Source organism: Myzus persicae, unplaced genomic scaffold (genome assembly GCF_001856785.1).
Source record: "Myzus persicae strain clone G006 unplaced genomic scaffold, MPER_G0061.0, whole genome shotgun sequence".
NCBI classification, from domain to species: Eukaryota; Metazoa; Arthropoda; class Insecta; order Hemiptera; family Aphididae; genus Myzus; species Myzus persicae.
The window spans coordinates 103,805-119,052 of record NW_019104197.1 but is presented as its reverse complement, the minus strand read 5'-3'; the positions used below and the strand labels follow the sequence as shown (position 1 = coordinate 119,052).

Here is a 15,248-nt window from a genome sequence, read left to right as displayed (position 1 = left end):
TCTCATATTTCAGTCCGACTCAGGTCAGTCTAGCTGTCATGTATCAGTCCCACTTTCAGGTCAGTCTATTTCTCATGTATCAGTCCCGCTTTCAGGTCAGTCTATCTCTCATGTTTCAGTCCCGCTTTCACGTCAGTCTAGCTCTCATGTATCAATCCCGCTTCAGGTTAGTCTAGCTCGCATGTATCAGTCCTTCTTTCAGGTCAGTCCAGTTCTCATGAATCAGTCCCGCTTTCCGGTAAGCCAGCTCGCATGTTTCAGTCCGACTCTCAGGTCAGTCCAGTTCTCATGTTTCAAGCCAATTCTCAGGTCATTTCACTGCAGTTATGGCACAAACTTGTGTTGTAATATATGAATCGTATTTCCTCACGTTCCGGGCACGAATGTATCACGATTTCCAACGATAGTTATGTATTATATATGTATATTTTACTCGATTTGGTATACACGCCGTTTGAATACAATTTTTTCAATGTCACTTTAAACTACCCAAGTGAAGTGACAATTAATATCGCATATAAATCATAATTGTAATCATTGACATGTCGGTAGCGCACGAAATGCAAATACACCACAATTTCTGACATAAAAAATAAAACCGTTTTACTACGTGTAATATGTGTGTATATATATGTTACGGTCAATGACGACAATTTTGACATTTACGTGAAAGCCCGGCCAATGTCGAAAATTATCTTGTACAATACAAATTTATGTAAATGTCCTGTAATTTACGTAAATGGCGATACATAATGGTTAATGTTGTAAACACGGGTATTTTTTTATCATTTACGTCAATTCCCAACTCCTGTTGGACGTTGTTGTAAATTATACATTTATAACATACGGGTCACTGTTAAGTGTCAGTTATCTGTCTGAATTATACTCACGTTAGGTACTGTATTATTTGTAAAAATATCATCGATAACCAGCAATAGTTACTGAAGTCCCCTAGGTTGAAGATGATTTATGTAAATTAGGTAGGTACTTATAAATTATATTATTTAGATACATTTATTTGAATTTATAAATGCTCTTTAATTAGGTACGGCGTACGGAAAACGGCATCATTTAACATGTGTATACTCGATCGCAGATTGATCCTTGCAAAGAAAGTTTCGTTGATTTGGAATCTGTAAATACCGAAAAATAAATTACGCTGAGAGAAGCGGCAGATTTAATAGTGTCACTTGATCACAAGGTTACAGAAAGTGCAATTGCAAACTAAAGTTCAGAACAAACAAATGCATTTGTCAATCAGCGGGAATATTGTGTAACTCAAAATGTCACAACAGCATGCCTTGCGAAAATAAATAATAAATAAAAAATATAATATATTAATATTTTAATAAAAAAATAATAAGACAATTATTATTAAGTGTAGTCTGTAATTAATTTTATTTACGTAATTGACCAACAGTCAATGATTAATAACTTTAAGATTCGGTCATTGAGGTAAAATTGTTTTATTTTATTTTGTGATTTACAACAATAACCTATTATCTTGGATACTGACGTTATTGCCCGGTAGTTAACGAAAATAACCTAGCGAATTGGCTTCTAACGTTAATGACCGGTTAATAACGTAAATATTCAATTTTCATCATTGGCCGCAACATATATATAATCAAGTATAGATGATATCATATGATTTAACAACATCGACCAGCCTACACACCTCACATACTTAAACAATATACACGTAATTGGGTGCTTATTTTGATAATGTATGTGTGGCTTACAAAAATTGTGTGCTACATCAAATTCCCAATTACCGATAAGAGCGTCCTACTACGGAATGACCAAAAGGTATTCGATCATAAGCCCCGCTTAAATATTATGTATCATAATATACCGTCTAATAAACTTAAGAAAAGACGACAAACACAATATAATTTTATGTAGTTTGTTGAATTTATTTTTTTAAACGACATGTATATATGCATATACTATATATTATATATGCATGTATTATAAGTATAAACTTCCATGCGCTCGGTTTGCGAAAGTGACCGCGGAGGCTGCGGACCAAATTCACAAACGAACCGAATATCGGTGGCTCTTAAAAATCGTCGAGTGTGCGATCGGAGCCCGGACGACGATCGAAAAGACGAAACGGATCGACATAAAACTAAAAGGTCTAGAAATACTCCAATTTTTGAGATCAATGTCTCGGGCCCGATGGTCGGCGAACGAAAGAAAACGATAGTTCAATTTCTATGCAAGTTATGGGCATACATTAAAGCGTAAATTAAAAATGCCCATAACTCACTTCAAAATTAAACCATCATAAAAAAAACCACAATAGGCACACAGATTATGTTCTTATCATCAAGTTTCATAATAAGTGGATTCTCTCTAATTTTTAAACTAACGGATTTAAACGTGATCTGCTGAGAGTAAATTTGGTATGTTACGCATTTATAAGACGGAGACAACACATGCAGCTGTAGCGTCCAAATACTGCTGTATTGCATATTTTGTTGCTATTCGTACGTCGTAATACTTAATTTGTAGTATGTATAAACATAATGACTTTATACGAGTTATGCAGGTAAATTTGGAAAAGTATTACTCCTTTCAAAACGTTTATTGAACTGCAATAATACATAGCATACTTTAAAATTTATAAAACTGTCGTTAAATATTTAAACAAAAGTATTAATGAATACATTTTATAGCTTTGAAAAACTTTGGTTTTTAACATATTAGACAATCATTTAATATGACACAAAAAAATTATTATTATTTAAATACTTTTATATTCTTAACTTTTATATCTTTTTTTATTTTCTTATATGATCAACTTATCATCTTATTTTCACTATAATTGTTAATAAAAATTAAAATCAACAATAATGATTATAACAAAAATAATAAACTATTTAATTTTAAGTCTTTAATTAGTTATTGCACACTGTACTTTAATTTTCCTATTAACATTAATGTTAACACTTAAGTATCAGTAACTACTAACAAAAGTAAGGATACATTACACTGCAATTATTATCTTTAGCCGACTCAGCAGCACGCATAATGAACAACGATTGTGAGTAACTTACCAATATAGAATACTAAATAACCAGAATAAGTGAAGCTAGTTTCAGATATATTAATTTTTTTATTATGGGCGGAATTATGGAAATTATTATGTAATATTAGCACACACGTATTTTATATGAAGTTGTTCTCTCCAATACGTAGGTATATGTTTAGTTTATTCCAAAAAAGAAAGCCACATTAGACATCTAACTATCCAAGAAATAACCATATGAAGATAATGACACCTTTCCATTTAAATATTTAATGTCATTTCGGCATTTAAATAGAGATACCGCTACCGATCTGTTTTTTCGATATTTCTAACTACTAACACAAAGAATACATTTTTCTTTTACTAAGCAGATAAACGTTAATAAACTATTACAATTTAAATTGGTTTGAAAACAACAACAAATATCAAAAGTTTCTATTGTCTAAACTGTAAATTACTATGTACATTATTATACTACGGTATAATACTTATGGTACTATAGAAAAATTATCTGGTATCTTTACTTGATTCTTACAACATTTTTTTAATGCATCGATAAATAAATTATAATAATGTATTAATATCTAATTGTTATATTTTTAATTTTTATAAATTATAATAAAAAAATAATATACTTTTATTATATTAATATGTTGAACAATAAAATTCTCTATCATATGTTTGGGTTTTTTTTAATAGATCAATAAATAATCACATTATTGATTTAGATGCATTATTTTGTGGTTTAAAAAAAATATAAAAATGATTTATTACCCAGTTATTATACTATGTTCTGAGAATTGAATATTAATGTTTGTTGGTAATATGGTGGTTTTTATTATTATTTTATTAGGTCATTGTAATTACCACCGATTTTTAGTAATAAATAAATCAATAAAAATCTTTAAAACTAGGATTATTAGCTTTAAAAACATTCTAAAAATAATGTACTTAGCAAAATCGAATAAAGCCACACATAAAAACCATTATTTGTACTTAATTAATTATTACTGCATTGATCATACCATATTATATGTTACTCAAATAATATTTTAATCAACTTCAGTTTATGATTTATATTTTTTTTTCTTAAACTTAAATTATTTTAAATCTAGTTATTTTGCATTAGGTCATCATTTTCAATTAAGATTGTTAAATTTTTTAGTTTGACTGAGCAGTGACGATGAACACGTACTCTTTAACGAAAACAATGGATTACAGAACACTAAGTTTAAATATTTGGCTAAAGATATTTCAAATACTACATGAATATATCTTGTAATATTTTTTTTTCTAATCAACTCGAATTTTATACAAAACGTTGTCGTTAATAGCCAGTTTTTTTGTTGAAACATCATAAATATGTGACACGCCAAACACTCGCACATGTGTTGTTTTTGAAACAAATTAAAGTTATACATGTGACTAATGTAGATACCTACATAATGCCTATCCATATGTTTGTTTAGCACATCATATCACGCAATTTACAATATTTTACAATTTAATTGATATATTTTTTTACCACATCAGAATAATTTTTTTTCAAACAGAGCCAGAGCGTGTGTTCAAAAATAGGCCAGTTTCATTCATATTAAAATTGTTGTGTACGCGTACAATGTACATACTTGAAGTGTTCGATAACAGGCACGTATTTCAGTACCTATACAATGGTATAATATTCACTAAATGTATAACTATTTATCACGATCAAGGCAAACAGTGGTTCATAATTTTCATACTACGTGATATCTTGATATAGTTATAACTTATAACATATATTATTATAAATATACATCGTTCACTCATACTTTATAATAGAAATATAATATTTTGGCAACAAAAAAATAACACTTCATAACAATAGTATAAAAATACTGGTTTTATTTAAACATTTGTAATCAAAATCAAATGTGTAAAATAAACGTTATAATTCATCATACATTTGTACAGTATTTAGGTAGGTACCATTTATGAAGGCATTTCAGAGAATTTTTTTCTGGATAATATAATGAAAATGATGTGTAACACATAAAATAATATAACTTTACTTTAAATAAATATACAAACAAACAATTTTAACATGTATAATATTATACTACACTAAAATTGAACAGTGGAAAAGTATTAAATACGTAATCAACAATACAATATAGGTACATAATATTATTATCTCAAAATGAACAATACACGCATAACTTACTATACTTATGACTCATAAGTTATGAGCTTATAACGTATTGAACACAAATCATTTTTTTTTTTTGTCTAAAAATTAACAAACAGTATTATTTTATATTTTATTATTTGTTTTTAGTTAAGTGGACATTAAAAAATTGATAACATAATAAAAATATAAATATACATTTAATATTGAACATTGAAAAACAGTGTCTATTAAAATTTATAATTTACAACGGTTTGGGTAAGTTTTATCAAATTTAACTTCAATCGTGAATATAACTTGATTTGAAATAATATTTACTACCTAGGTATAAGCTTTGAAAAAAAATTTTAAATATATATTCTTATAGAAGGTACCTACGCATGTTATGATATTTATTTACACATAAATAATTTAAAATATAAAATAATAACATTAACAAAACTTGGAAACACTGGAATGTCTAAAATAGTATAATACAACACAATATTCTGAAAATTCTACAATAATAACTTTGATTTTGCATTGAATATTTGAATTATTATCTGATTTGAAATAAAATATTCATGTGATCACGATTTCTAATATCGTAACAAAAAAAATAATCATAATGTATTAATCAAATGAACAGTGAAATATCTGTCGAAAAAATGAAAACGTTTCATTTAAATATAAAATACAAAACAATTTAATTCTTTGGGCCTAATAACCATAACGTGCTTTAAGCCTCATACAATATGACCCCTCTCATAGATCTGTGGACTGTGCTATTTATGAATATCGCGTTATTTGGGTAAAAAATTACATACTACGTGTTTGACAGGCTTGGGGAAGATTACTCAATACAAATATTATCTATAAACATAATTTTTTCTAATAAAAATTAAATATATATATGTATATATAAATAGGAATTGTTGATAAGTCCGTCAACTATGTTTAAAAAAAATACATTATCACTATAGGCACCTATCGTAGTTTACACTAAGACGCTAACACTGACGATAAGTTAATCATCTACAATGATATCAACACGAACTTATGGGTTGCATGTATCGCAATTCGCAGAATATATATACCAGTATGCATATAACCGAGGTTTTCGTGGGCACAGGATGTCACGACATGGTCTAAACCACTAAACACCAGTCGTTTCAAATTATTATAGTTATTGAAGTATGTATAATGAATGACGTACAAATGTACAATTTTAAGGCATCTAAAGATTATTGTTGTGTTCAGGACGAGTCTTATAAAAACAAATATAAGGTTATAAGGTCTATTGTAAAAAACACCGATTTACTAAATTGATATCATTCTAGATGAGTTACTAGTTAAGCGATACAATAACGAAAAGTGAACAGTGGATGTCCAACAATTACAACATTACAATGGCTATCGAGCATCGTCCACGCGATTACCGATTAACAAAAACCGTAGATACAGTCAATAATAAATAGTGAAAATAATATAATACGTTACGACAACGCAATACGCACCTACACACAAACACAAGCGCAACATATCAGGCGATCGAAGCACTCAAAAAATCAAGTCAATTGATCGATTCTTCCGAATTGCATGCCAAAAAAAATGATGCGTCCGAATTGCATGCCATCTCTAAAAAATGATGGCTGTATTATAATATATTATTTATTTTTTATTTTTTTATTGATCATCATTCATCACTTCGGCAGCTTTGTCATTAGCGTCAGATTTATTTACATTTATAGTGATATTTATTACTATGTACATAATTACTACATTTTTACTTGGCTATCGTAATTGTATTTATTTTACCTTTTAATTAAAAAGAAAAATAATAAATATTTCATTTCCCACTAAATTTAGTAACTATTAGATATAGTTATGATGTTTCATATATAATATTGTACATAAATCTTTAAAAAAATTATCCTAATAGTTGGTAGAAAAATAAGTGAACTTATGACATGATACAAACTTTTAAAAAATATCAATTTTGATTCATTTTTTTCATTTATAAAGAAATCAAATCTACAAAATATTGACTTCCAAAATTTAAAATTTTTATTTGATAAGCTAAAGTATTTATATGATGCCGATTGAGCCATGGCATCCAATTTGGACAGACCTTGGAGATGGCAAGTGAACCGGACAAATGCGATCCAAAATATAATATTGTATTCGAATTGAACGCACTTCGGCCTGATCCGTCCAGTAACAGACACAAACGGAGCCAGTTCGGAACCGAGAAAAACAACACTCATCAGTTTCCACCTTGCGTTTGTTCCCTAGACCTGGCCGTGTATTTGACTTCCTGTCCCATATCGCCCATGTCGACGTCGAACGTGGCATTTGTGGAGGGCCGGACATGCGATTCCTCAGCCACGTCCTCGCCGCTCATCGTGCTCACCGACAGACATTGCCGGACTTTCTGCAAGATGATTCCCACTCGCCGATCAACGGCAGTCAAATGCGGTTCCCATAGCACGGGTGCCAGCTTATCTTCATCCATGGATTCCCTCATGTGTTCGCTGAGCTTTTTGACGTTGTGAAACCTGAAAACGACCATAACACATTCGACCGTTAAACTTATACATACGGAGACTGTCATTTATTTTTATTTTTTAAATTAATATAGACAATTAATCATTATTGTGACGGGGGCAGCATGAATATGTGAACTTAGCAAAGTCAACTCAAATGGTAGGTTTGGCCATACAACAACGATTCACAGTTTATTTTCATACCGTGAAAATCCAATGGATTAGTTGGTCATCGTTGGATTGGCTGCAACATTTATTGGAACGTTGTTTACGTTTTTTTTTAATACTCTATCAAGTTCAGCAAGTTCAGTAGATTAAAACATTGATACAAATCAAAAACGGTTTTATAAAATAAAGAAAGTTCCGACAAATATTGGGACCAAACCAACAATGACCAACATGAAGTTTATTGTACGATTTCCAAAGTGAACTATTGACTTTTCCCTGCCAAATTCATGGACGGTGGGCGTAACAATATAAGATTCAGCGACCTTTAATAGAGGCTAGAGACTAAAGTACCACTAGCAATTATAATGAAGACCAACAAATATAATACTTCAACAGCTTGAGTGGTATATAAAGCATGATTGATTTAAACGGTTTGTGTACTTTTATAAGGTCATAGAGCCATTAATTTTTGGGGGCTGGAAATACTCTTTTGCTTGGGACAGCAGGCTCATTGCGGTTACAGAATTCCTAGTCCAATACTTTTTTTAATGCGGTTAAAAGACAAGACAGATTACGCACTTAAAAATTCAAATTCGATTATTCTACATAATACGAGTATAACATTTTTATAATTCATGGTATGATTTATATTATTGTTAAGGACCGAGTTCGTTGTTTTTCCTTTCCGTTTTTTGTGACTGGGATGATATGCATTCAATAACGTTTTCTAACATACTTACAGCATATTTTATTCGTAATACTCAGGCCCGTTTAAAGAGGTGGGATCAGGCATGGATCTAGAGCGGACTAAGTAGCCTTTTAAGTAATAAAATTATAATTGTATTTAGCTACCACGCCTCATTTCAGATTTCTAGATCCGCGTCTAGGTGGGGTCTCTGAACTCAGAGTCAAAATTCCCCCCTTAGATCAAAATATAACCGAGGTGCCTCATGTGAATGCACAGAGTCAAAAAATCCATTGAAATGGTAAATCTTAGAAAAATTCCAAAATTGTAAGATATTATATTGACACACATATACCTATTACCTACTATTATCTTATCATTATATATATAGAGTGTAAATCAAAGTGATTGATGTTTGATACATCAAGGCCGCTTGGTATAAATAATAAAAATATTATTTATGGTGTGCATTATAATTTAAGAACCAAGAGTTCATTAAAGTTCTTATTTGTCATGTTATGAACTATAAAGAGAATAGATTATTGGTGCAATATAAAGATGTCTTATACTTGTGATAACTACACTCTCTATTGAAACATTTGGAACTTAAATGGGTCTATAAAAAAGTTAAAGAGAAATCCACAAAACACAAATACATTGTCATTAATTCAACTTTATAATAAAATATATGCACCTAATTTAAACACTATAACATATTCCTTTTATTTTCAGTGTTCCACCTCACAAACCCAATTTCATCTAAAACAGCTATTGGTTCTCGCAGTTCGATTACCAAGAAAATGACCAGACGTTTAAACTTTTCACATATAAAAGTTTTTCTTCAAATTGACTTTTCAAACGATTATATTATCCGACGCACATGTGTATTTGTCTCGGATTGTTAAGGTATTACATTTAGGTTACAATCAGAAATATATTTTACATGTATATAGGTACGAATAGACCAAATTTTCTTGCACCTACCTTTATTGCACGGCTTTCAAGAATATAATATGTTATATTATGGGATAAGTTATATGAGTTCTCACAACCACCCATTTAAAATAATCTACCAACTGCTTTTATAGACATTCTTTTAATAGATACTATATATGTTTTTTTTTTAAATAATTGTATTCATTTATTTTTTTGTAATCACATTCTGAATAGTAAGTTGATCGATTTGTATACATACATGACGAATATTGAACTAAGAGTTTATTTTATTTTAAATTGCATTAAGGTTTATATAGGTTATTAGTTTTATATTATAACCGGAGTAATTCATAAAATGTGGTTGATTAACAATGCGACTTTGATAGTTCTGTATGTACTTAAAATGCATACAAAGCTATAAATACAATTATTTTCAATATTGAGTATATTATGGAAATTATTTTGTTTGAGAATATATGAATAAAAATAGAAATGACATTTTAAAAAATAAATTTATAAAATCCTTGCGATAAAAATATTAAAAACTATAATTTTTATTCACGCATGACGATAAAGTACATTTTCTAATACTTTTATATCATTACTTTGTTTTTAATAAAATAAGATATAATGCTTCTTATCATTAAATACAAAAAATATAACTATTTATTCATTATTGTTTAAAAATACTATCCCTTAATACGCAATAAAATAAAACTGACGGGGGATAAGCCAACATTGAGAATTAACATTATCGCGCTGTACAGAATCCTGAACTACAAAAGTACGTATTGAATTATTAATTATTTAAGTCAGCTATGTAAGTCTATATAGAATTGAAAGTCACTACTCTTCTAGTCAACTATGTATTTAATAATTATGTACTCGGTTTAAGCCAATCTTGTTTCTTTTTTTAATTAGTTCATTAAAACAAAAATAATTTTATTATTTATTATTTTTATTATTTTATTTTTGTTTTCAATATTTAATATTATCCCCGCAACAAAACACTACAATAATATAATATTAAATGGTTGGTGTTTAAAAGTCGAACCGTGGCAACCAGAACAATAATTGTAGAAGTATTATAATGGGTACAAGCATTACGCAGTATAATGCGCACATATGTACCGTTTATATATTGTGCACACCAGCTGTATCTAGCATTCTAGCTCAATATATTATTACATAGGCAGGTACCTACCTATATTATTGCTGACGTGTTCGGAGAATTATATTATTAATATTGCATAGGCACAACTGGTGTATTTTATCGCAGTCCGGTAATAAACGCGCTTTCCTTTGAACAGAGCAGCCGCGGCTAAAAGCCGTATCGGGAGACTTTAAACGCCGCACGAAAGTACACATTTTCGTGGAATTGCACCGAAAAGCGAATGCATATTATTACGTAGGTAGGTACTTTCATTCGTGTCACGGCGGCGCGGTCGGGCGCTCAGATGCAGCGGGAAAAACCGCGGTGCATTGCGGTTTTATAATATGTTTGTTGCACGGACCGAGAGATGGTTTACCGATTCCGAAGCGGCACTGCAACTGTTATTTATTGTACACGTCACGATAGTCCGTCATGACAATAACAGATAATTATGCTAAGTGCCCGTGACGTGTATGTGCCCACCCGGTGCATAATAGCGTGGTCGGCCAGCACGAGAGCTTTTCAAAACGTCGTCGGGCTTTTTGTCCCCGCTGAATATTTTATCGGGTCCACCTCGTGTTTGCGAATGCCCGTAATGGGTTTTCCCAACCTCTTAACGGCTGCCGTTTATTTAAGATTATCTCTATCGCATGTACTATATATGTGTAATATATAAATAGGTATACGCGAGGAATGGACCAATCTCCTTACCCCCCCTCAGCCACCAACCCCCTGCCCACCAATCGCTGGACGGCATTGGCACGCCGCCGTTTATTCTCTCGGGCCCTTTTATCCGTCGACGTGCAGTTAAGTCCGAATATCCACGTTCACAACGACTCTTCCACCCCTATCCACCTACACCCTCGACTATATAGACACTCGCCGGATGCCACTCGAAGGCAGTGGCGGTGGCCGCCGGACATACGTGGCAGAAAACAAACACACTTTCGTGGTATTATATATATTTATTATATAATGTATATATATAGATATACGGATGACGGTTTTCTTCTCGCTCGCCACCCAATCCCGACATCACAACTTACGTCCTAAAGCGATCGTTTGCAAAGCCGTTTTAAATTTCTTGACATTTTACGTTTTTGTCAAAACGTCAATTAAGTCGACAGTGTTTTCGTGTACTGAAGGGAATATACATCATAGACTCTGTATAAAATATAATATTATAATCTTGAATACGATAAAATAAAGTACTAACGTAATTCAATACAGACGATCGTTATTAATGCACACACCTCGTCCCTCACAAGTCTCGACAACACAACATCGTAATATTATAGTAAGTGCTAGAATTGTAATTACCTATTTTTATATTTCGAGAGCGACCTTAAGCGTTACTTTCATTGGAGGGAGAGGAGATAACCATTAACCAGAGTAAAGACCAATACACTCGCAGTTTGGTATACTAACAGACTTGGATATATTATTATACCAAAACAAGTGGCCAGATATATTTTATATTGAATATTTAAAAATAATTATATCATTAGGTCGCCAAAAGTTATATGTTTCAAGTTGATGAAAACTATACAATAGATAGGTGCATGGTTTCTTTGTTAATTTAAAGATCTTATAATGATAAATCAAATTTTATACTAGACTTGTTAATTAAAGCATTGTGATGCCATCGAGGGAGTGTAACGGGAATTGAGTTCTACGAACAATTTAGTGACTACAAGACTACAAAAAGAAATGTTTGAAGTTCAATTCATATTTCTTCACTTATGAATTATGGTTTTTAATTGTGTCGGAAACCCGATAAAACTTCTGAACCAGATTATTTAATTATTATGTTCAAAGCCCTACGGGTTTGTAATAAATAATTTTAGGTTCGGGTGCTTGCATAAAAATTCTATTCACAGAGTTCTCGTAGACAACAGGGGAAATAAATAAATTGTCCTGTTAATTGACCAAATTGTTTTCCTACACTGCCGATATCTGAGAAGGTTTAATCGGATACATTTTTATCCACGGTTATTTTTTGCAAGACCATAATTGCAATGCCAAACATTTGTTATGCCATTATAATAATAACCTTTGTCTTTTTGCACTATTTTGTTTTTTACATCATAAAGAATAGAAAAAAAATAATTCTTTCTAACTGAAGTTCTACCTATGCCTGTACTGCCTTAAACGTATGGTAACAGTTGTATACTACTACATTACCATCATATTACATAAGTCGTCCCTAATAATAATGATTAATAACTATGCAAAGCGAACCGCGTCGTTTGAGTTTTTATTTTAATCGCTTTACGAATAGTACGAACAACCAATACCTTAACAAAGTCTCCAGCGTAGATTTTCGTATATGACAACACTGGATGATTGGAGCTAATATACTCATCTCATCGTGGAACGCCTTGCCAAACGCCCGACCGTGGTCGAGGTGAATAGGAAATGAGTCGTTGCCGAACAAGGTGAATGTTTCGTAATGATGACGGTCCATGTTGCCCATGAGAAAGTCAAACACGGACAAGTCCATAATGTCCAACATCCGGCGACCACTATTGTACGGCGGTAAGTTTCTGATCATTTCACAGTAATTTGGATCTATATCAAATATAAACAAAATAAAATAACAATTTCGGTGCATTAAGTATTTAGAGCTAAACAACAAAAATAAGGCTAATATATTGGGGAATAATATTTTTTATTTCCGTCACCTTGAGCACAATATTCACACTTTGTAATGCAATTTCGCCCCATTTACCATTTTAACATAATATTTGCATTACAATTGAACGATAATTTACAGTCTTTTTCGCTCTGTGTCGAAGACAATATCTATCTAAATAAACAATCCTGTTGATCGCAATAATATATTTTGATTTATTTGCTTATGTTAATCTTGTAAAAAATCTAATTTTAATTTTCAAAAACCACGTTTAATAGATTTCCAGTATGGAATTGCAGTAAGTCAAACAATTGTACATAATATCACTTATTATGTACATTAAAAAATATAATCTGAGGTTTTAATCATGCATACATTAGGGACAATTATAATGAACCGTACATTTGTTTATTAATTACTTTTGTTATCAACAATAAAATTCACTATAGCAAATATGCCATTAGAAATTAAACGTTCGGCAATTCAGTAAATCAGCTCTATAAAATAATAATAATATGTGAATTGTATTATTATTTATATTTTACTTTATAACTTACTTATAGATTTTATAGCTACAATGCTTGGGCGTAGGAGACAAATAATTAAGTTAATAAGTAGCTAACAATATTATAATTAGGTTAAATAAAATAGTTTATATTTTAAACATAATCTATATCATTTGTATAAAACACATTAGTCATACCACGAAACGTAATTGAAATTTGAGATTAAATATAGTTTTTTTTTAAACTAGGTAATTATGTATTAGCGTTTTATAACTTTATTAAACATTGTATTTAAAAAAAATTAAAATCTATTAACTTGATTCTTTATTTAACATTATTAATACATTTTATTTTTTGACTGACGCATGAAAAACTAAAGTGGTAAACATTTAATTATTTTAAAGCTTTATGATTAATATTTAAAGTATTTTCCAGGCAAAAATAATATTATTATTGTAAAATGTTTAGTTGTTGATTTTGACTATTTAAAGCAAAAGCACCATTCAGACTGTATAGTAATATAAAAACTTTATAGTAAGATAATAATGTTTAATTGTCCCATTATTTTGTATGTATGCAAGCTAAATTATATTGTAAGTAAAATGTTGGAATAATTATATAAACTTCTTAACCACAACAACAACTAAATTTAATTTGTATCTTAACATAAATAAATATTTTTGAGAATTATACCCATTATAGATTTTAATTATATTATATTAAACTATTTTTATTATTTTTATTATTGTTTTAACTGACAAATGACTCCTGAAACAAACTGATGGCCCCCTGCATCTATGCGAAATACTATCACCCAACACAGAGAGAACATCGACTCTTCTGGAACTCCTCAAAGAGACGAACCTATTTCAGAAAATATAACAAGCACACATAAATTAAACTACAAGTATTTTCAATAATTTAAACCTTGATGTATCATTTTAAGATATTTTGTATACAACTTTATTAGTGATGTATTTTAGAAATTTTAAAATGTAATGTGTTTCTTTATAAACACCAATAACCCTGGTAGTTGAGGCGTATTTTTAAATTAAAAAATATTGTCTTAAAACATAAAGTGTTAGCATGATGATGCGTTGATCGAAATAAAAACCTTATTTGAGTTTATAATCATAAACTAAGTCTTCTTTGACTAGGTCTAAATATTGAATATTATAAATCACTCGTAACATAATAAATTGTTTATTCTTTAATTCTTTATCAGTTATCACATAATTTTATAATATTATATAAATAATATTATCAACTAGTTGACAGAAGAGTTCCTTATGGGTTATTGGTTGTCGATTTAAGTATAGCGAAAAAATAATGTAAAGAAAGATTTTTGTCGGTAAATCTCTAACAAAAAAGATAACCTTACATAGTATTGGTGTATTATATTATATTATATAGTATATACTATCTATTTCATCTCAAAC

At 30.2% G+C, this 15,248-nt stretch overlaps 1 protein-coding gene across 1 annotated transcript in view; it reads right to left on the bottom strand.

The window, feature by feature from the left end:
* Positions 1–5,059: 5,059 nt before the first annotated feature.
* Positions 5,060–15,248, bottom strand: part of LOC111039850 (extracellular serine/threonine protein CG31145) — a 72,216-nt gene continuing 62,027 nt past the window's right edge. The window contains exons 7-8 of the mRNA XM_022323499.1: positions 12,966–13,239; positions 5,060–7,738 (exon numbers count right to left, since the gene is read on the bottom strand). Coding sequence (XP_022179191.1) covers positions 7,447–7,738; positions 12,966–13,239 — 566 coding nt within the window. The 3' untranslated portion in view covers positions 5,060–7,446. The remainder of the gene's footprint in view (positions 7,739–12,965; positions 13,240–15,248) is intronic.